This window comes from Podarcis raffonei, chromosome 17 (assembly GCF_027172205.1).
Source record: "Podarcis raffonei isolate rPodRaf1 chromosome 17, rPodRaf1.pri, whole genome shotgun sequence".
Classification (NCBI taxonomy): domain Eukaryota; kingdom Metazoa; phylum Chordata; class Lepidosauria; order Squamata; family Lacertidae; genus Podarcis; species Podarcis raffonei.
The window spans coordinates 31088422-31112143 of record NC_070618.1 but is presented as its reverse complement, the minus strand read 5'-3'; the positions used below and the strand labels follow the sequence as shown (position 1 = coordinate 31112143).

The window sequence follows — 23722 nt, the reverse complement described above, 5'->3', positions numbered from 1 at the left end:
GAATACTTGGAAGCAACCGTCCCGTTTCGCGTGTGGGGACGCGCGGGGTCGAGCGCCCCGCTCATCTCAGGCCGCCGGCTACGCACGGCTCGCGTGTGAGGAGACAAGATGGCGGCGGGGAAGGAGGCGGGGCGGAAGGACTAGAACGCCGCGCTCCTCCACCCCGCAGGCAAGGCGCGCGCCTCCTCGCCCGGCCGCGATTGGAGGAGAGGGGCGCAAACCACGTGGTCCGGCGACCTGCCTTTCTCCTCCGCGCAGCCCCGCCCCTCCCCTCCCCCCTCCCGCGCGCCGCCGCCGCTACCGCGCTGCAGTTAGAGGCTGACGGAGGAGGAGGAGGAGGAGAAGCCGCCGTCAACGTCGCCCCCGTAGCCGCCGCCACCGCCTTCTGCGCGGGAAAGCCGCGAGCCCGATACCGGCAACCGCCCGCTTTCTGTGGCGGAGAGGGGAGCGGGCGGCCGTTAGTAGAGGCCGCCGCTGTCGACGGGCCCAGCCCGCTCGGTGAGTGAAGGGGCTTCGAGGGGAGGGAATGAGGGAGAAGCCCGAGCCTCAGGCCCGCCTCCCACACACAACACGGGGTTCTCCTGAGGCGGCGGCGGGAGCTTGGCTCGTTTCTGAGGGAACGTGGGGCGGGGGGTGGGAGGGGGAAATAACGTTTCCCTGCGTTCCGAAGAGGATCCTCTCTCCCGCTTGTGTCTCTGTCTTTGCGCGCGCGCGCTCCATTGTGTCGAGCGAACAAAATGGCGGCGGCGGCGGCAGCGTTGTCTGGGCCGGGAGGGAGGGGGGAATCGGAGGGAGAGAAGCGCCATGGCGCGCGGGGCGGCTCGACGGAAGGGGAGCCAGTGGCCCCGGGGACGTGGGTGCGCTCTTCCCCGGTCCCCGGCCTCCATCTCTTCCCCGATGCCTCCTCTCACGTGTACTGCCGCCGCCGCCGCCTCCCTCCTCCTATAACTGCCGATCCCGCCCTCGAGTTCCCCTTGAAGGCAGAGGGGAAGGGGACCTTTGCAGCGGCCGCCGCCGCCGGCCCCCTTCGCTTGGCGCCCTTTGCCTCCTCTCCGCCGGCCTCTCGCTTTGTGCCGACCCCCTTCCCCAAATGAAGCGCCGCCCTCTCTTATTTTCTCCCCGGTACATACCGTAATGGCTTTCGCCTGCTGGCTAACCTTGCCCAGGTCGGCACGCGCTCCCTCCACGTGGTTAAAAATGCGGCAAGGGCCGGGTTCCCTTCTTCGGGTTACGGGAAAAAGGGGTCTTGGGCCGCGCCGGGTTTCTCGCGCGCGTCTGAACGGCCGCAGGTGTGAAGCTGGTCTTTAATCTCCTGGCAGATGTGAGGTTTAAATGGCCGAGCCCCTGCGTGCATCTTTTGGGGGGCGGAGAGCCACGTTTTGATCGAGTGGGGATCTTAAGTTTGTGATAATCAGCTCTTTTCAGAGTCTGCGACTTCTAGGCAACTATCAGCCTTTTGTTTTGTCCGTTAACTAGCAAAAGAGGTCATGGCGTTTCCCAAGCTTAGGAGCCTTGGCTTTCCGTTTACAAAAGTAGCGCTCCTATTAAGTTTGTCTAGGAATTACGATTTCAAAGTAGTGGGTTAACACCTGAGCCCATGGAAAGAGAAATAGGGGTGGGTGTACCAGCTACTCTGGATTGTTGCGTCAAGAAATCATAGCCCCACTAAACCGTAATTTGAAATAATTTAATGCAAGCTGAATCCAGGATTAGATGCTGTAGTGCACAAATTGGGGGAAGGCTTAAAGGCAATAGGATGTGCTGAATAGTGTTGTACAGACTAGGCATTTTCCAGTGTGTTTCTGCTTTCTTCCTCTTCCCCCAACAACAATGAAAACAAAATGTTCTTCCCTGAACTTTGCAGCTCGTTTTCCACAAGAAACCAGCTCTGAAATAGGCTTGCAGAGCATTTGAGTTTGATGAATACAACTGAATCTGTGCAGCTTCACAAGTTTAGCTAAAACAGGTGCTTAATTTGTGGTTTAAAAGCTAAGTTAGACTGAGACTAGTTTTTATTTGTTTACAACATCAATTATATTCTTACTGTATGAAAAGTTGTGCTAGTAGTATTAGTCTAGTGTAGCATCATTGTCTGTGATCTGAACATTTGTCCAAGACACTGCTTCTTGCCTCATCAACTTCATGCTACAGTGTAATGTGTTGTTATTGATTGCCTTCCCCCCATCTCTACCAGGTAGGGTCACTTTGGTTTAACATTTTTTAACAGAACAGTCTGGGGGTTGTGCTAAATGGTTTGTTACTGTTAAAAACTGAAAGAAATTTTTATCTTTGTTCCCAAAGATATTTATCCTGCTGTGCTCAAAGGACCGCATAGCATAAGGTGAACGTCTTCTGCCAGGCCCCAGTATGCTTAACTTCACAAATTACGAACTTAAATCATTCCTGTGACCAGCAAGCTCTATTTTTAGTTCTTTTTATGTATTTCAAATGTGTCTGTCCTGCACTTCTCAAAGTTCTTGCTACAATAAAGCAATTTGTTCTCATGGCAACACATAACACATTGCCCCATTCTCACAACACAACAAGCCATGGGTGACACTCCAGATCCTACTGGATCACAGTTCTTCTCTTCAACCATTGGCCATGCTTTCTAAGGGAGCTTGGAGTCCAGGCTCTGGAGGACCCCAGGTTTCCTGTCCCTGTAGTACAGTGGTACCTCTGGTTACGAACTTAATTTGTTCTGGAGGTCTGTTCTTAACCTGAAACCATTCTTAACCTGAGGTACCACTTTAGCTAATGGGTCCTCCCGTGCACGATTTCTGTTCTCATCCTGAGGTAAAATTCTTAACCCGAGGTACAACTTCCGGGTTAGCGGAGTCTGTAACCCAAAGTGTTTGTAACCTGAGGTGTTTGTAACTCGAGGTACCACTGTACACCATAGTCACTAGTTTATCATGAATGCAGAGATGGCTCTGGCTTTGCCCCTCCCCTATAAGGAACAACAAACCACAATTTCTGGCTTAGCATTTCACTCAAATTGTAATCAGAAAGCCAGGAGTAAATCTTGGTTTTGCATTGTGGTTTGATTGGAATGAAACAAACGGTGATCACTAGCTCACACATAATGCTAAACCAGGGGGCATAAGCTTGTTGCTCACATGGTTTGGAACATGGTTTGTTGATGGGGAGATCAGAATGAGACCTCTGTAAACATGATAAATCATTGATTAACATAAAATGTAGCATGGTATATTCTGTTATAATATAAATTCATGATTGTACCATGTGACAAGTCCACCAGTTTGTTTTCTGATATTATTGGATGAAGATGAAGAGTGTGTTTCTGTTGTTAAATTTTCTGTCTGGTCTATGACCGCAATAAAGATTGATTGATTGATTTCTGATATTGTTTATCCTTTTCATTTTCCCAGAGTACTGAATACACTGAGCAAGTACAAATTAGAAGAAGCAAATATTTCTTGAAAAATTCAGCCAAAGTTCAAAAGCAAAAATGGTAAGAGACTGCCATTCAGAGGTGAAAGCCAATAGCATACACTGGTGGTTTACTATTTGTGTTTTTATTTTCAGCGGCCAATGCGTATTTTTGTGAATGATGACCGCCATGTTATGGCAAAACACTCTGCAGTTTATCCAACACAAGAGGAGCTGACAGCAGTACAGAACATGGTCTCTCACACTGAACGTGCTCTCAAGGCTGTATCTGACTGGATTAATGAACAAGAGAAAGGTAGCGGAGATCAGCCAGAACCTGAGACCATGGAGACTGTAGCTGAAGAAGAGAACAAAGAAGGAAGGTAAGTAACATTTCTGCTCATCAGTCAGCTGCTAAATACTTAAGTAGAAATCAAAGGGCACAATTGCAAGCAGCCATCTCTACGTCTAAAGGCAAATCTCCAATTGCCGCAGTAGGTGAAACAGTCAGCCTGATTTTGTTCCTTTTGTCCATAGTTTTGGTTGTTTCATTTACCATAGAGAGAGGAGAACTTGTGGTCATCCATATGTTGTTGGATTCCAGCTCCTATCACTCCTAACTACTGGCCATGCTTCCTGAGACTGTTGCAAATTTAGGTCCAACTCCATCTGGAGGACTACAGGTTCTCCATCCCTGATTAAGCTGATAGAACAGTCACAAACATTTTAGAACATTTCATCAACTCAGTTAATTGCTGCTGGAGGATTTGCCACTACCACAGAATCTCTTACTGTGCAGTGCTATACACATCTACTCAGAAATGTGTCATTTAGGTCAGTTGGGCTTATTCCCAGCTAAGAGTATAAGATTGCAACCCAACTACACTACCACATACATATTTGTGAGTAGTGTTTTCTTGAATCTTGGGTAATTGTATTGAAGTCTTCCTGGAACTAGAAAGTGTCACGTTTTTTCACTAGATTTCCCTATAAATACAGTATAGGTTGGGTATGTGTTGTCAAGGAGAAAACATGGTCTGGATATGATACCCCTTTGCATTTCTTGAGGTTATACTAGTACAGCATAAATTTAAACATCAAAAAAGTGGATTTTTTCCCTGAAAATGTTTGAGTTGGAAACTTCTGGTGCATTATGTAGGTTGGGATCTCATTTTGCATCTTTTACTTTTATTTTTAGTAAGCAAATCTAGAAATCTGCTGTTCTAATTTTATCTGTTGTGTAACTGTCAAAGAATTTTCAAATAGCCAAAAATATTTGAAATTAAATACTTTGACAAGGAAAGGAAATTGAAAAAAAAAATCATGCTTAACGCATTGTAAATATATTTAGGGATGTGGCAACACAACCACATATGCCTCCTTATAGTGTTTAAATTCTAAAAGGTAATGAAGGTGCTGAACACCTAAAGAGCTATGTATTTATATAATATATGCACACAGGCATACTAGGCTTAGTCACTCCAAAAAAGGTTCAGGTAAGTTTCCCCAGAAAAAGTCATTCCGCATGTGGAGTGTTTTAGTTGCTTCAATTGGTAAAGTACTAAATGGATAATATATAAAGTACTAAATGGAGTTTTGGGCTGGGCTGCCATCAGTATGCTGATGACACCCAACTCTATCTGTTGATGGATGGCCATCCTGACTCGGCCCCAGACACACTGATCAGATGCTTGGAAGCTGTGGCTGGATGGTTACGTGGGAGCCAGTTGAAGTTAAATCCTTCGAAGACAGAGGTCCTCTGGCTGGGACGGGACGATATGGGATTGAGGGGGCAACTCCCATCTCTTGCGGGGGTGCAATTAGTGCCAGCACCGTCCGTTAAGAGTTTGGGTCTAATCTTCGATACCTCCCTCTCCATGGAGGTGCAGATTGCAGCTATAACAAAGGCGGCATTTTTTCATCTCCGCCAAGCTAAGCAGTTGGCTCCTTACCTCTCTCGCCCTGACCTAGCCACTGTGATCCATGTGACTGTCACCTCCAGACTGGATTATTGTAACTTGCTCTACGTGGGGCTGCCCTTGAGACTGACCCAGAAACTCCAGCGGGTGCAGAATGCCGCAGCGAGACTCCTTACAGGGTCTTCGCTGTGAGATCACATTCATCTGGTGCTATAACAGCTGCACTGGCTCCCGGTGGAGTACAGGATCAGGTTTAAGGTGCTGGTTTTAACCTTCAAAGCCCTATACGGCCTAGGACCCTCGTACCTACGGGACCGCCTCTCCTGGTATGCCCCACAGAGGAGCTTATGGTCTTCAAATAAAAACATCTTGAAGGTCCTAGGCCACAGAGAGGTTAGGCTGGCCTCAACTAGAGCCAGGGCTTTTTCGGCTGTGGCTCCAACCTGGTGGAAAGCTCTGTCACGAGACAAGGGCCCTGCAGGACTTGACATCTTTCCACAGGGCCTGCAAGACAGAGCTGTTCCACCAGGCCTTTGGCCAGGGTGCAGCCTGACTCCCTCCTTTGGCAATCTTTACAAAACTTTAGTTTATGGTTGCCATCAATTTTGATTTTAATTAATTTTTATAATGTTGCACTATTTTAGTCTTGTTAGCCGCCCTGAGCCCGGCTTCGGCTGGGGAGGGCGGGATATAAATAAAATTTTTTATTATTATTATTATTTATTATACTAGTTGAACCAAGCAGAAGAAGAATATCTATTTAGTGTATTTAGTAATTTAAATATTTAGTGTATTTATTTCGATGCAACCTATTGAAACAATATGTTGCATCCAACTAAATCATTGTGTGGGATGACTTATGTGGGTGCAATGGAGCTTCTTGTGCTGTGCAGCCACCCACTTCCGCCTTGATGTGGGGGTTCCTCTGGGGAAGCTAGGTGAATGCGGGGGGAGTACAATTTCCATTGTGCTCACAGAAGTCATTCCATGTGCAGAGTGGTTTAGTTTAAAATGACATTGTATTTTTATTTTTAAACTGAAAATTCATGAAAAAATAAAGCTGTAGAATGTTTATAGAATTTTCCTCCTTACATCACAACCTCAGGGCTGATTTCTTGGTGGGTAATGAGTAGGGCTGGGAGAAGGCATTCTTGAAGTTGCTGAACCATAGTAGATAAGAGACTGAATTACAGATCAGGACATTGCTGGGTCAAATCTTGCCTTTGCCATGAACTCACTAAGTAGCTTTGGGAAGTCATTCTCTCTCAGCCTCTCCAAATACTCTTTAGTCAAACAGTGCTTAACAGATATTCCATGTATCTGGAATGGAACAGCATCCAAAGGTGTCTAATTATTGTTTTTTCCAGTTGGGGGGGAAAAGTTTCAACTTGAGAGCATTGAAGAAAATAAAAGGAAGATTATCATTGTTGCTTGGTAACAGTATGTAGACCTCTGCATTTTAATGCAAAGGTGGAAGGAACATTTGAGGAACACATCACAGGATTAGATTAATTGCAAACTAAAATATTCAGTTAAATGTTCTCTGTTTAATAGTTCTGCAATATAACCGTTACACAGGCTGCACTTCTGTCTGTTCACTAAACTAAGGATACACAGTTCATTGGTACCCAGTGGTTTAGACTCCAGGACACTGGCGCGCTCTCCATGCTATCGTCTAGGAGGGAAACACTTTAGAAGAAGGTCTTTGCTCAGGGCTGGATTAGGAGGTATCTCCCAGTGCCTTTCTTGACCAGTCTTTCTGCCACGAGCTATACTTGAGTTCCCATCATCTTCTGTTACCTGTAGTCCAGATCATCCATTTTCAGGGGCCCATAAGCACATGAAGCCTTCATAGTCACCTAGAATTTATGATTGCTACCAGCCCTGTTGCAACCCTGAGAGGAAAGGAATGGCATCTTGCCGAACTTCAGAAACACTTAGGAGTGTTTCTAGAGCCCAGTGCAACTTTTCACTTGCCCACACACCAAGCTGGAGGGTGTAGGATGCTTCACTCTGATGAATGTTTTAAAGGTTCAGACAGCAGCAATGCAACTCTCTTCTCTACCCACACCTCTGCCCTGTTTGGGATGGTGGGGAATCTCCTAGGCTTCATGCTGAGCCTCAGAGGCTCTGAAAGCAGTTATTTATTGCATTTACATCCCACCCTTTCCCCCAAGGAGCTCATTTAATCTCCATAGCAACACTGCAAGGTAGGTTAGGCTGAAAGGCAGTGACTGGCCCAAGGGCACCCAGTAGCTTTATGGCTGAGTGGAGATTTGAACTCTGGTCTCCCAGATCCTAGTCTGACACTTCAACACCACACTGGCTGTTATGCCTCACTGCTTCCTGACTTTTCTAAGACTCCGTATTCCATGGCAAGGAAGTATCCTTTCCAATTTTTTTGCTGAAGAAGAGGCCATATTCTATTTGTATTTTTTCCTTGAAATTAAAATTTTACTAATACTGTATTTTACCCCTGGCAGGTAGATTGAATACTTTGGGGATTAAAAGACCTGTACATGATGATAAACTGTTAGAAATGATGAGCTAATAGAGATGTAATACCAGGTCACGGTGTTTGTTCTACTTGAATCAACATTTAAAGATATTTGGGTCCCTCCATGTAGTGCAAAACAGTTTGGTGGCTATTTTGAAACAGCCCAGTGTTTCCATTGTGTGCTGAAAGTTTGATTTGAACAAATACTTAGCACAATAAAAGAGCAGTTTGTCATTTCATCATTTTCTGTAAAGCTTCTTTTCATCGTTTCTTAGTGAGCCGAAGACCACAGAGCACCTAACTCGGACACTTCGTGGAGTGATGCGTGTTGGTCTTGTAGCAAAGGGGCTCTTGCTTAAGGGAGACTTGGATCTTGAGTTGGTTTTGCTGTGCAAGGAGAAGCCTACTATTGGTCTTTTGGAAAAAGTGGCAGATAATCTTGGAACCCAACTTGCTGTGAGTATGAAAAATATGCAATTTTTAAAAGTATAATTGCCACCGCTTATCTTGTTTATTTTTTACTTGTTCGTGCAACAAATACAATGTTATCCTACTTTATTGGGTTATGGGGTTTCATGCCAAAGAGTGCACAGAATTTTTGCTGTTCTGCCAACTTGGGTACTCTAATGTAATGCAGTTTTGGATAAAGTTACTCAATCTGAGTAAAAGGCACCTATTTACATATTTTTAGGCGCCAGGCAAAAACATTCCTTTTCTCCAAGACCTTTTGCTAATTCAACAATGTGTGGCTTTTAAAACTGTTGGGGGGTGTTATAGTTTTTGTTTGTTACTATGTAATGTATTTTTTTGGTTTTATATTGTAAACTGCCCTGTGCTCCTTTCATGAAGGGTAGTATAGAAATTTAATAAATAATTATAACATCTAAAATCATGCATTTTGCTATCATATACTGTAGCATTTTAAGTTCCCTTGTAATCAAAGCATTTCTGACGTGGGATAATTCCGGAGCGAACATTTTATGTAGTACATTGAGCCTGCAATCACTTGCAAACACAAACTTATGCGGGGTGGGGAGAATAAATAAATAAATTTATTCCATTTATTCATTTATTTCTGCCCAACCCATGCACCTAGTGGGTTTCTCTTGCAGCTCTGTTTTGGGAAGGAGCCCATGCTTCTCCTTCCCAAAGTTGAGCGAGATTTGGCAAGGAGCTGCCATGGCTCTCCCTTGTGCCTCCTTCCCAAAGCCCAGTGCCATGCTTACTGGGCTCTGGAAGGTTGCAGGAGGGGGCTGGGAAGCTCCCAAGTGGCCCTGTGGCCTTGCCAGAGTCCAGTAAGCAGCCATCCACCTTGCAGGTTGCCGTTCCAGGTGTTCCATACTTTGCACTTTGTGCACGGTGCTCCGGAACTGAACCTTCGCATAAGTGGTGGGCCCACTGTAATTAGATCTACCAAGTAGATACCAAACCTACCACTTGCCACTTTTCTGTATCCAGTTGCTGGCACCTCTTCTTGTAACTAGCCCTGTGGGTCTGACCCTTCAGAACTTCCATAACATTACAAATTAAGCTGGTGAACATTTCTCAGAACTTGGTAGCTCATCTTCATTTGCTACCACTGGCTTATTTGAGAAACTAGTTAGATACCATAGTATGATTTCATTATCAATATTTCCTCTTTTGAAATCTTTTTTACTAGTCTGATATTTGAATGGGCTAGATAAACTCATTGTTCAGACAAAATGGGAAGCTTTAGTTGAACCTTCTTAAGAGGAAATGTCGTAGTGTTGAAAGGGGTTTTCTGCCTGAAGAACCTTTCCAGTCATTGTGCAAGTTGGAGATGGAGAGATATATGTGAAGGGCAGGGAGAGGTGGTGGATTCCATATCTTGGGCAGTTTGCCCAAGGAGCATTTGGGCTCCTGAAGTGAATTTCCTTATGTTGCTCTTAGCTATACCAACTACGCCAAAATCAAACATAGTTGCCCCAAAGCTCTAACTTGGATGTTGGCACTGCAGAAAGGGAGAGACTCTGATAAAACTCTAAGGCATTTCTTTGTGTTTCAGGCTATTACTGAAGATAAATATGAAATTATCCAATCTATCAGTGATGCTGCAATTATCATTAAGAATACAAAAGAGCCTCCACTGACACTTACCATCCACTTGACATCCCCTGTTGTCAGAGAAGAAATGGAAAAAATGTTAGCTGGAGGTATGGAGGACTGAAAACTGCTAGCAGCCGCAGAATAAGTTTCCAGACTGACTTCATTGTTCACTGTGGTGTTCTGTTTTTGATTAGGCAGAGCAATTTCATGCAAATCAACTTTGTGTCACAATGCTACACAGTGTCATGGTTATGAACAACTGGATTATAGGCTTCTAGAATCTGAGTATCACCTTCCAAATTAAATCACTTTTTAAAATGTTTGGGCCTTTTTGTATGGCCTTGTACAAGTACATTAACTCACTGGTATAACTTTTTTCATCAGACCTTAATGATGGATACAGACGTTATAAATGTAAACTAAAACCTCTTAAGATGAAGTCTTAGTTTAAATGACTTCTGCATGTTCATGAAATTGGATATGTTACATAAAAGCAGTTTGTGTTGCAGCAAAAATGATAGTTGCTTTTTGTATTTTTGATCGTTTTGGGGTTTCAGCCTGTTCAGCTGAATTCAAGAATGTAATGCAGAGTTTTGGATAAAGTTACTCCATCCTTCATCTTACTTATACATCTATGGGTCTGAGTGACAAGCATGTATATAATAACTCAGCCTGATTATTTGCAGCTGAGTTTAAAGGAGGCAGTCCACACAAAGTATTTGAGGTGATATCAAATACTACAAAATACCTATCCGGTGTTTGTGTGATAGCTGTCTTCATACATGCACATCACTTGATCGTACAGAGATGAGCTTGGATGTGTGAATTCACCCTTAATATTAAAAGCAATCTTCACATTTGAATAAATCTAGAATGGTTTTTTCAGTAGCCAGGTGAACACAATGCTTAAAGGGTCTCACATTTCAAATGACTGAACTAGCCTTATCTAAAACCCTGGCTTCTTCCTATCTTCAGTTTTGCTGCAGCACAGACTGGATAGTAATTTTGTTCGCTACTGATTGTTTTATGGTTCTGATATCTGACCACATCTACCAAGCCTTCTAGTTTGTCGATTTTAGGGACGCTGGACCTTTGACCAACAGGACGCACTCTGTCATGGGCTGGGGCCAGGGCAGTCGAGCCTTGTGGGCGGAGGGGGTTCCCACCTAGAAAAGCATTTAGTTATGTACCTCTACGGATATAGAGTGGGGATATAATTTTAACCTTCCATTCTGTTGGTTAGCATAGTCCTATACCTTTTTGTAACCTGGTTAAAATAGTTTAGGATTTCTGTCCTTCCCTGTAGGGTTTCCTTTCCTTTTGTAAGAGTGAGTTAGTGCCTCACATTGTTCTCCTTATGTAGTTGTTAGTTCATAAGGGTGACAAAGTAAAGTGTATTGAGGCTATACTTTCAGGTACAGGGCTGTAGATCAGAGTTCTGGGAGCCTCAGCTGCCCTTTAGGAAACTGCCTCATCCCCTCTCCACCCGACAGAACCCCCTTGGTCAAACTGTACCTTGTCTTCTTATTCCACCCACGAATAGAAACGCTATCAGTCAACGACTCACCGGACGTTCTGGACAGGCAGAAATGCCTTGCTGCCTTGGCGTCACTCCGACACGCCAAGTGGTTCCAGGTTTGCATTTTGTTCTTATATTTGTCTTTAAGTAGAAAACTTGTAAGTTGTAATTGTCTAACTTCATTAAAATGTTTTAAATCTGGGCTGTAGATGTGCAGAACTTAGCATCTGTTAAATGCACAGTTGCTAAAGAAGCACTTGAATGAATTTAGTTTTTCAGAGAAGGAATGGAGTAGATTTCATTGCTGCTGCTTTGTGTTAAGAGTAAGTTTTCATACACAGTAATTAAACTAAAGAAATAAAGCTATGGAGATGTATACATAGTTTACCCTTGACAAAGTAGCACTACAAGAAATTTATATTTTGTCTCAATTTGGTCCTGGTATGCAGTATATTACTGAACCTGTGTTGCTTATTACTTTATTCTAGGCCAGGGCAAATGGCTTGAAATCATGTGTCATAGTCATCAGAGTGCTGAGAGATCTGTGTACCCGTGTGCCTACTTGGGCTCCACTTAGAGGATGGGTAATCTTTCAAGTTATTTCTTTTTAAATATGCAAATGTGTGTGTGAGAAAAAGCAGGTGTTTTTTATATCCCATGGAGAGGAAGGCAGTTCTCATTTTACTATGAAAATGTGAAAAATTTGGATAATATTTAAGAAAAGCGTAATCTTTGTAAGACTGCCTAGGTTGTTAAATAAGACTGATTGTATGTAACCAAAGGTTCTAGTGTAAGGTGGGCTTTTAGGGATTGTGGAAGCCTGACAGTTTTAAAATGCTTGCCAAAAGTCTACTTTGGTTTATAGCTAGAGTATCCTCATGGCATTAGTTCATCAGGTTGTTGAGGCTCAAAATTGACTTGTTCTGTGCTTTTAGAATAGGAGTGGTCTGCAAGCTACATTCGGATGGTTCAGGGCAAGATCTCTGGATTGTGGTTGAAAACAAGAGCCAGCATATCCATCCTATTAAGCAGTTATATTGATTTCAATTGTGTTTGTATTTTATTACTTATTTTGTATTTTGTAATGCAACTGAGTTCTATGGAATTCAAATTATAATACAATAAAATATTTAAGGAATTAAATAATGAAAATACAATTAGAAATCTTATAGTATTTAACACAGTTGCTGCAAGAGGCAGAAAAATCATTAAGTAGTCCACCAAGAGTCTTAGCAAATTTCAGGTGGCCTGGGGGAGGGAATAGTTTTGAAATCACTGCTTGGGAATAATACCCATTTAGTGGCATATAAATAATTTGAGTGTGCAATGAATATATGCCATTTTAGGAAGTTTCCATTGCTTTCATAGATATAATGGTTGTGAACATTGTCATAAGCCAGTTTCTAGTTTATTATGGTAAGCTGTAAACAAGCAGTGAGCTAGTGCATGCTGCCTGCTTACTTCCACTTCAACCCTCTCCTGGTGTGAGCAGGATATGTATACCAGGAAGTTGTTAGTTTGATTGTGACAACAAAGCATAGTCACTGCCCATCTTAAGCCATGCTTTGTTCACTTGCTTATTGTGGCTTGTTAGAATGCAAAAGGAAGCCAAGGGCCTCCTGGTGTGTTTATCCCACTTGTACCAGAGGAGGAGTGATCAGACCACGTGCACCAGCACACAGAAAGTCTGGCTTATGTGTCTATGCAGCCAGTGAATATTTGAGAATGTGGTGAGGTTATTCAGTCTTCGATGCAGATTACCATTCTAATACTTCACAGGCATTATTAGACAGCCCCTCACACACATTTCAGACCTTCAGTTAAGCTTATGCCCAGGCAACAGCTAAAAATGACTCTAGTCCAGGTTAGACGACCACACACCTTACAGCAGGCATAGGCAAACTCTGGCCCGCCAGATGTTTGGGACTACAATTCCCACCATCCCTGACCACTGGTCCTGTTAGCTAGGGATGATGGGAATTGTAGTCCCAAACATCTGGAGGGCTGGGGTTTGCCTGTGCCTGCTTTACAGCAACCCCCTACAACCAAACTTGGCTAAGCTTCATTGGATTCCGCTTGAACGGAATATAAATGCAGGGCGAGTAAATTGCAAGTGTCTGTATCACTTAACGTGCAGATCATTCTCGCTTTCACCAAGATGAACAGTGCAAACGCCCTTTTTTTAACAATTACCATTGACATCAAACACTTAAAATTTTATGAGGTGCATGCTTCAATTCAAGTTGCTGGTGAGGTTAGGGAACTACAGTCTCCCCCCCCCCCCGAAGCTGCAGCAGAGAAGCCACTTTGAAGCAGAAGCAATTAATATGTGAGCTATGAGCATTCTATATGTTAAAGCCATAGAGAGCTTGTTATTTCTGCTATTTATGTTGCACTTATTAAGTTTTAAAACTTTATTCATTCACTGATTCCCATTTTACAGAAAGGGCACTAACATCCGCATGTTAATTCCCATTGAGTCAGTGATAGGCAAGCTTGTACCAAGGTCTCCTAGATCCAACACCCAATTTTCTAGTCATACATGTGTCTCTTTAACTGAGTTATTTAATAGATTAATGGTTAAGGTAGGCCAGCATCTGTACTATGGGCACTGATAACTGTTTACTATTTTCCTTACAAATTTCTGAAATGTCTTTTCAGCCCCTAGAACTGCTGTGTGAGAAATCAATTGGAACAGCCAATCGACCAATGGGAGCCGGTGAGGCCCTGAGAAGAGTTCTTGAATGCCTTGCATCAGGAATAGTCATGCCAGGTTAGATAGTTCTCGACTCTTGAGAAATTTCAATAGAAGTGACTGAAATTGGCTCTAGTCAAGGTTTTGTGTTTCCACCGTGTTAGGCATGACCATATTTTATCTGTTTCTTTCACTTAAGGCTTGATGTATAGGGCATGACATTATCTTGAACAAATGCTCTTAAAATTATGGACCCAGTATTCCAACTCCCTTAATGGGGATGTGACAGAATGTGCAGGTTGCTTTTGGAGTGCTTGAAGACTTTGGCAATCTTGCCACACAGTGTTGGGCTTAATGATCTGTATTGCAGACTAGATCAAATTATTGCCCATTGGATCAAGAACTTCAATTGAGCTACTTACATTTCTGAGTCTTAGGTGATGCTGAGGGAATATTTGAGTCTACGTAGAGACCCTAGGATAATTCTCTGCATATCTTCCTTGTTTCCTGCCTTCAGATGGTTCTGGTATTTATGATCCTTGTGAAAAAGAAGCCACTGATGCTATTGGGCATCTAGACAGACAACAAAGGGAAGATATCACACAGAGTGCTCAGGTATAGTTTTGATTACAGATGTTACAAAACCGCAATGAGTTCTTAATGATAGCTAGTTTTCCCACTGAGGCTGGCTTTAATCGGAAACAGAAAAAGGGTCCCATTAAGTAATGCAGGAGGTTTTTGCTGATTTGCCAAAAATAAGATGTCAGGTTTTTAAAACTTTAACAGTAAGTTCCAGAGTGCTTGCTGACTTTGGTCTTCAGAAATTTCTGGCTTGAAATACTGGGAATGGGTTTTGTTATGAATGTGGGAAAAGCTAGGAGCAGTTTGGACACCTCAGTAATACACATTCTATCTCTCTAGCATGCGTTAAGGCTTGCTGCTTTTGGCCAACTTCATAAAGTTTTGGGGATGGATCCGTTGCCATCAAAGATGCCCAAGAAACCAAAAAATGAAAACCCAGTTGATTACACTGGTAGGTTTCAGTAGTCTGGAATTTTATTTCTGACAGAAAATAGGTTGGTGTTTTTATTGACAATCTAAAATCTGTCTACAGTCCAGATTCCCCCTAGCACCACATATGCCATTGCTCCGTTGAAACGTCCTATGGAAGAAGACGGAGAGGAGAAGTCTCCAAGCAAAAAGAAAAAGAAGATTCAGAAAAAAGGTATTGAGTTGGCAAGAGGTAGGTATACATAGTTTTCCAAGTGCTTGCTAATCCAGATGTTTCGGATTCATGTTGATGTGTAAATGTCAGTGAATGGTAGGAAGTAGAAAAAATGTCGAGTTGTTCTTCTGCTTTGGCTGATTTGCTTGATAGCTATAAACTTAACAGTGTGCACTTCGTAGAGCACAAAAGACATTAATGTGGGGTCTTCAGTAAATATGTTAATATCTTCTTTTGTTCAGAGGAGAAATCCGAACCGCCGCAAGCTATGAATGCACTGATGAAACTGAACCAACTGAAACCAGGACTTCAGTATAAACTAGTGTCTCAGACAGGTCCAGTTCATGCTCCTATATTTACCATGTCTGTGGAAGTAGATGGCATCACATATGAAGCTTCAGGACCTTCAAAAAAAACAGCCAAGCTGCATGTAGCTGTAAAGGTAGGAAGTGGTTATGAATATGTGCGTAACTATTATTTGTAAGTCAGTACATACAGTTTCGCTTTGAACGTAGCTTGAATTCCTTCCGTCTGGAAGGGGATCTTGTGCCTTTCCCAGAATACATCTGTGTCATTCATTACAAACCATGGTTAAGGAAGCTTAAACTATGATTTAGTCTTGTGCTTGTATTGACATACATATAGTTTGCAATTGACCAACAAGACAAAATTGGAGAACAATGATTTGACACAGACATGTAATCAATGTAGTTTGTGCTTTATGATTTGCCATGGTTTCAGTTGACTATGAGAGTGCTTTACCTAGAAGCTGGCAGGGATAAGCACAGGCCCATGCAAAGAGAGCTGGCAGCCAGGTATACTTGCCCCATGCCTTGGAGGGCTAAGCTGTCTGGGGGGCCTCTAGAAACCAGCTCCTCCTTTTCTCTTTTCTCTTTTTTAAATATATAGCTTTATTTTAACATGACTTCCAACCTGGGCATCAGACATGTTCTGCACGGGCCTGGATAAGCAAGCTCTAAATCATTTTACGTCCTGTGTTTGGAAGCTTAAGCTATAGTTTGTGAAACCCTAGTTAGGTGTGGTTGCTGAATGGCTTAATGGATGTTACTGAGTATATAACAGTAGTCTGAAGTTGTACAGAAGCTTCTAAATTGATCAGGATATTTTTTTTTCCTTAGGTGTTACAAGATATGGGATTGCCTACGGGTGTAGAAGGAAGAGAGAGGGGTGATGAATCAGCAGAGGAAACAGATCAGAAACCAGTAGCTATAACTGCTCCGCCTGTAGTAGAAACTATTTGTACACCCAGTGCTGCTTCTCCTTCAGAGCAAACAGAGGTAGGTGTACATTACTTGTGCCTCTTTTAGGCTCTGGTCATTGCTCTTCAGGCTAGAATCCCTGTCACTCCAGATCAATTCCAAGTGCCTACTTCGTTTTAGAAACTCTTGTACAATCAATAACCACAAAATGGTTATGGAGGTGATTCAAATGATACAATTATCTCTCATATATATATAGCTTAACTAAATCTGACATTATAGTTTTAAGTGTACTCTACTAATCAATTGTACGTAGTCGATGAAGACAAAGTCAGTACATTATAGTTTCTGGTACACTTCACACCAGCACCTAAGTGTCTCTTTTGAAAGTACTTTTTCCTCTACTACACATTCACAAAGCCAATGGCTTGTTCTAGTGGGCAAATACCACATGGTTTGCTTCTCTGTGGTCAGCATTTTGGCGTGCGGCTTTTCTGTAGTGGTTTAGCACATACACACCCGTCCCCGTCCCCGTCCCCCATTATTGATCTACATTTTTAAAAAGTGGGAAATGGCACCAATGCAGTGGTATTTTAATTTCATAGAATGTGAAGCAGCAGGGACCAATACTGACAAAGCATGGGAAAAACCCAGTTATGGAGCTAAATGAGAAACGACGTGGCTTAAAATATGAGCTGATCTCAGAAACTGGCGGCAGTCATGATAAGCGGTTTGTGATGGAGGTGAGATGATCTGGTATACAAAGCTGCATTCAGAATTACTATTAGTTAATGCTGTTACAACATGGGAATGTGCAGTTCTCTCCCTGACACTTTTCCTTACTTCAAAGGTTGAGGTTGATGGTCAGAAATTCCAAGGAGCTGGTTCAAACAAAAAAGTGGCGAAAGCTTATGCTGCACTGGCTGCGTTAGAAAAGCTTTTTCCAGATGCCCCCCTTCCAATGGAGCAAAAGAAGAAAAGGGCCCCTATGCCAGCGCGAGGCGGACCCAAATTTCCTGTAAAGGTAAATTTTAACCCTATAACTTGTGCTTTCAGGTAGATTAATAATACTTACTCAATCCCCTAGAGAGACTGTACTCTTAACAGACTATTTGGTGGTTGATTTGAAAAGCATAGCTTGTGGCTACAGTTCTAGGAGCTGCTTAGCAATGAGTTATACAAAATACTTAACATAGCAAGAATCAAAAATAAGTTAGTTGACTTTCTGTTGGTTGGATTTTTACTAATTTCAACAGCATAATCCAGGCTATGGTATGGGAGGCCCTATGCATACTGAAGTGCCACCCCCTCCAAACATGCGGGGTCGTGGTAGAGGAGGAAATATCCGAGGCCGCGGTCGAGGAAGAGGTGGATTTGGTGGTGCTAATCATGGAGGATATATGAATGCTGGTGAGTTACTTCCTTTCTGTTCCATACTTTAAAGTGTGAAAGCTAGCATTAAGCATCCTGCACATGCTGCTTTTTCTGCTTCATAGCAAGGGTGGGAGGCCTGTACCCCAACAGGTTTGGTTAAATTCTGGTTCCTATCATTGGTCATGTTGGCTGGAGCTGAGGCCCATTGAGAGATCAACAACATCTAGAGGGACACTTGCTCACCACCTCGGCATTATAACATTGCATATAGAGTGTGAGTGTGTGAGAGAGAGAGAGAGCGCAGGACCATTTCCCTTTTGCAGATTTGAGACTAAGGAGGAGCTGGAAGATAAATACAGGTGAAAGCCTTAATGGTTGCTGAACTCAGTGGTTCCGTGGAGTCCACTTTTTATATATGTGCCTGAATCTGAGCATCAGTGTAAATCCATGGTGCAAACATACCAAATGGTCTACTTAATTCGCTCCTTTTTTGCAATATTGTCAGGTGACTAATATATACTTCATTTTGTTCCAGGAGCTGGATATGGAAGCTATGGCTACGGTGGCAATTCTGCAACAGCAGGCTATAGTAAGTGTTCATGGAAAAAATAAACACAACACCCTGGGGGTAGTGAAGCTCAGTTCTATTTTACATAGCGAAATGAGGAAAATCTGATGTTGAAAGCAAATCTCACTTGCTTTTAAAATGAACTAAACATTTCTCTGCTTTATGCCAGTGAAGCAAATCACCATTCTGAAAAGCATTTTCCCTAAAAAAAATACAATTTTAAAATACACAGCTTGGTTTGTTTCGGGAGGGGGGGAAGACGGGAGCAGAGAAATAAAAATAAATTTTAAAAATGTGGCACATTTTGCCATCTTCCAAAAATTCTAATTTTTTTTCCTCTGCTCTGTCTCCCCCTTTTGTAGGTGACTTTTTCACAGACTGCTACGGCTATCATGATTTTGGGTCTTCCTAGATCATCTAAAAGTATTGCACATAAAACAGCTTTTTACTCCAATTTTCTCGAACTCCAAAACCCAAAGTGTTCGTGCTGTGTCCCTGTGCTTCACTGGGTTTCTCAACAGTGGCTTTTCACCGCAGCTTGTCTGAAACTGTTAGCCTACAAACAGTGGCAGTTTTTATTGTGACTTGCCTTTGGTCATATTGATGTACACTATGGGGGAGCTAAATTTCAAGGAATGTGTTTGTGCGTTGTGCACAAAAAGAGCCAACTCTGTTCTGCTTACAAGCAAAAGGCCCCCGTTTGCTTTTTATGGAAAGCATCGCTTTATTTTTAAGGAACATGATAATGTGTGAACTACTTGATTTAATTTACAACAGATTTTGTACAAAACTTAACCTTTTTGGTTCCCTGAAGTGGATAGATGCCTCTAATAATAATGGAAAGACATTTGAACAATTCAGAATCTATGACAACTTAGTGTTTTAAGCATGCATGATATTGACTTGTATGTGAAATAGTATGTGCTAATTTTAATATCTGCATCCTTTGTGCTTCTTGTATTGGTATAACATCCAGGACCTACAGCCTCAGCTACAATGGTTGGGTTGCGATTCCTCTAAAATTGAATGGTTTCATTAGTTGCAGTGGGCATTTTTTGCAACTAAAGATAAAAGGCCTAAAGCACTTTGCAAGTTGGTTCAAATTCTTGTAGGGTATGGCTACTTACCTTTTTTGCAGTGCATGTCCCCAAAAGCAGGTGTATGTAATGTCCAGGAAGTGAAAGCTACTAAACACTGAAAAGGCACAGGGAATAAACTAGTTGTTGAGGTTTTTAATAAACATACTGTTTGGTCTTCTTTGCTTCAGTAGTTGATTTAAATGTGTGTATCTTGATCCCTGTCTAGGGATTAAAATTTCTATACCACCTTTTATCCAAAGATCACAGGGGTGGTTTGCAATATAAAAACACAAAATTGCATAACATAGTAATAAACAAAAGCAATACCCCCCCATGCACACACATTGTTATTTATTTGTTAATGAATTCTAAATGAAATCATTACTAAATAAGCAGTTTACAAAATAGTTAACATGGTAACTACAAGTAGTTGTGGTGAGGGAATTGTTTTCCCCAATGAATTTTGTTGTTAAATGTTCCTTTTTTAAAGAGAAACTGTGTTTTTCATAGTTCTGAACTGAGGGAAAACTCACTTTAACACCCACTGTGTTGTGGGTGTTCTGTGGGTGTTAGTGTGAAGATGGTTTGGGGAGCCAAGACTTATTTCCAGAAATTATTATCTAAATTTTTATTTAAAACTAGTGCTGTTCCTTCCAGTATACCATGCTGTGCAGATTGGCTGCATGTGTCACCTTACTAGACAATAGCCATTCTTGTGCAGTTTTAACCATAGGCTTATAACACCTGTTGTGGGTCTGAAAGCTGGTGCCTTTGTTACTAAAGCATAATTTTAGATCATGTTAAAAAGGGGGTTCAAATCTTATGTGCTCAAATTGTATTTCAAAACAGGATCTTTGCAGACTTTAGATGTACCCAAGTAACTCTGTGTCTTCTATTGTTTCCAGCTGTGATCATCACTTCCTTTTACACACCAGGGGATATTTTGCAGTCTGGTACATGGGGAACTGAAATCATACCAGACTGCTTTGTTGGATGTTCACTCCCAGCTAAAAGCATCTGCCTGAGATGGCTGATGTAATAAGTCTGACTTCAAGTCTATAGAATTCCAAATTTTGAATTGTCACTGCTACAGAAAATGGGTTACTCTCATGTCAAATATTGTGGGAGAGTGCATAGCCCTTCCAGAGAGAGGTATAAGGCTCCAGTCAAACCTAAGTATCCCTTTAGGGAAGGGAGGACATCTGGGGTAACGTGTCAGTTTGCTCCAGATTTCTACTAGGATGCGGGGGAAGCTCGACACAAGTCATGCTACACAGTCACATTTTAGGCCCATTTCTTCCTGAGCATGTAGCAGTTTCAAATAACTTGAACAAGTGTAGTGACTGCTTTCTGTCCTGTCCTTAGGTCAGTTCTACAGCAATGGTGGCCATTCTGGCAATGCAGGAGGCGGTGGTGGATCCGCAGGGTATGGTTCCTACTACCAAGGTGGCGACTACAGCTCTCCTGCCCCTCCTAAACACGCTGGGAAGAAGCCACAGCATGGAGGACAGCAGAAGCCCGCCTATGGTTCAGGGTATCAAGCCCATCAAGGCCAACAACAGCAATCGTATAACCAGAACCAGTATAGCAACTATGGGCCACCGCAAGGCAAGCAGAAGGGATATAACCAAGGCAGCTACGCTTCCTACTCGAATTCCTACAACTCTCCTGGCGGCGGTGGAGGAGGATCAGACTACAATTACGAAAGTAAATTCAGTGTGTTCCTCGTGGGGGGTGGGAGTTGTGAAAGCCCTTAATACACTTTTAGCATAAACATGTGTCTCGTGCACTGCACATCAGGGCTGTTATCGTTATGTAAGTCCCAGAGTGCAAGGACAGAGATTGGAATTGTAAAGGAAACATGATAGTTTAAGAACTGGTGTGATTCTGTGTTACTTTGTATGCTTAAGTAAAGTAGATGTATTTTAAAGACCCTTGTGGACAGCAGATATTCCAGTAACTGGGTTGAGATGCAGATCAGAGGAGAATCTTTTAAAAAGCAGTGGAGTTGAGCTGCAGTGATAAATGAAGACATCTAATAATTTTGAGCAGGTGTGTTGGGAAACGTTCATCATGCAGCTAGTTTCAGTATAGCCTCTCCACTGCTGCTGCTGTGTTGCAAGAAACTAGGGGAGACATCTATGATAAGAGCTGATAATCTCCCTGTGTATTATATGGTGGTATTATATGAAGTCAGCTTTCATATATTTACATCTGATTTTGAATGTTTCCAAAGTAGCCTGATGTGAGACTTTCCTCAGTATACATTCTTAATTCCAGGTTACGGTGGTGGCGGTGGTGGACGTGGCGGTAGTGGCGCAAACAGTTATGGCTCAGGAGCCGCCTACAATGCTGGTTCCCATGGTGGCTATGGGGGCGGAGCTGGAGGAGGGTCATCTTACCAAGGTAATCAATGTCCGTATAGAATAACAGCAACCCTGAAGTGTTTGCATGTTGAGTGGAATAAGGTCTTTTGTTTGGTAGTCCACAAATCTTGACTTTGCTAATCAGCCATCCATTATATGTGATCACTGCTATTGCTCCCTTCCTTCTTTCCTTCCTTCCTTCCTTCCTTCAGTCAGTCCTCCGGAACATGCAATGAACAAAGGTGGAAGAGTGTCACTCTCACTTGATGAGGCTTTAGTTTCAAGAAAGATTAGCAGTGCAGGGAGGGGACTCCTGTTGCTGCTTTTCTTTTCCAAAAGGTGATGGGAGTGCCTTTGTTACTAAAGCATAATTTTAGATCACATTCAAAAGGGAGGCGGTGATAAACCAGAGCAGACAGAAGTGCAGCAGGGAAAGATTATTGTACCCCAAGTGCTCTTCAGTTACCAAACTTTGGGGAGGCGATGTTCATTCTGTCGTGGTGTGTTGCCTGCTATTTGTGTATGTGATAGTTTAGACTATATAAGCAAAGTAGAGATTTATAATGATATATTAAAGTGACCCCTCTCCCTTTTCACCCTAGGAGGATATTCTCAGCCAAACTACAACTCCCCAGGTTCAAATCAGAATTACAGTGGACCTCCCAATTCCTACCAAGTCTCCCAAGCTGGTTATGGCAGAAATGACCACAGCATGAACTATCAGTATAGATAAACCAGTCTGTTCTCGGGTGTGAAGCTTTGTTACCTTCTAAACTTGCATACCCTTTGAATATTGAGTTTTATTGCATCACAGTAAACATGTAAACCCTGTTTCCATGTTGCAGTGCTCTTTGTGATATCAGTCACTAATGGTTGAGTACTTTGTAATTCCATACTTAGCTGTATTTTGGACATTTAATGGTGTATTTAATGGTTTGTTTGCCATTTCAATTTTCTGTCTAAATAGAATTTGAGTTCAGTATCCTTTTTCTGTTTAAATGACATTCATGTGTTTACACAGTATGGCTTTAAATAGATAAGGGATATCTTCTGCTAATGCTTTTGTGAAGTGAGTTTAAACAAGCTTTCTGTATTTTAATGCTTTAGTGTTTTTCAGTTTTATAAGTGAGGATTTTATTTTAAAACTTGTGGGAAAGAGTGGGTTTTGTATGTCTGGGTCATTCAGACAGCACATCTGGATTATGCTGAATGTAGACAAATAAACACAAACTCTTCATGTGTCTGTCTAGATTCTTATTCTGCCTAAATCCCATAACCTGATTGCTACCAACTGCCTCTCAACTTTCAAAGCAAGCCGTTAGGTTGTTGTATCCTAATAATTTATGGTAACTTTCAAAAAATCCCTTATAAAGCCGCAAACTTTACATGGCCAGTAACACTCAAGTTGTATTAACATCTCTAATGGCCTTTTTTTAGTCTTTCACAAGAAAACAGTTATGTGAATTACAGAGTCTGATGAAGTGATGGTGGAAGAATGAGAGACAGCTTTGGTAACAATGAAACAGTAATGGGGTAAGGAACAAGAAACACTGGTGATTTTGTCCAACTCTTATTTTGAGTCTTCAGTCATTAATTGTTTATCTGTTTTGCCCGCCCCTAAAAGCTATAGTAACCAGATTCTGCCTTGTGCAGCATATATGGTTGTTTTAAAATCGCAACTAACTGCTGGGACAAACTAATGAATCAAAGCTAAAGGGTCACAGAAAAACTTATGTTGATACTTAGAAGCAGGCCGCAAAGTTGAAATATGTTAAAAAATGCCTAGTATCAAGACTAAAA

At 42.2% G+C, this 23722-nt stretch overlaps 1 protein-coding gene across 6 annotated transcripts; it reads left to right on the top strand.

The window, feature by feature from the left end:
- Positions 1–277: 277 nt before the first annotated feature.
- ILF3 (interleukin enhancer binding factor 3) lies at positions 278–23161 on the top strand. 6 transcript variants are annotated; one of them, XM_053370730.1, is made up of 20 exons: positions 278–498; positions 3393–3475; positions 3550–3776; positions 8085–8265; positions 9836–9983; positions 11420–11511; positions 11884–11979; positions 14057–14168; positions 14608–14705; positions 15012–15123; positions 15205–15315; positions 15558–15757; positions 16455–16613; positions 17141–17278; positions 17386–17559; positions 17792–17945; positions 18445–18498; positions 20922–21263; positions 21837–21962; positions 22525–23161. In XM_053370730.1, exons 2-20 carry the CDS (start codon positions 3473–3475, stop codon positions 22653–22655), a joined length of 2658 nt encoding a protein of 885 aa, XP_053226705.1. In that variant the 5' UTR covers positions 278–498; positions 3393–3472; the 3' UTR covers positions 22656–23161. The 6 variants fall into 6 exon arrangements, with proteins under 6 accessions (XP_053226705.1, XP_053226703.1, XP_053226702.1 ...); XM_053370728.1 differs by having other exon boundaries at positions 15205–15333; XM_053370727.1 differs by having other exon boundaries at positions 8064–8265.
- Positions 23162–23722: the final 561 nt, after the last annotated feature.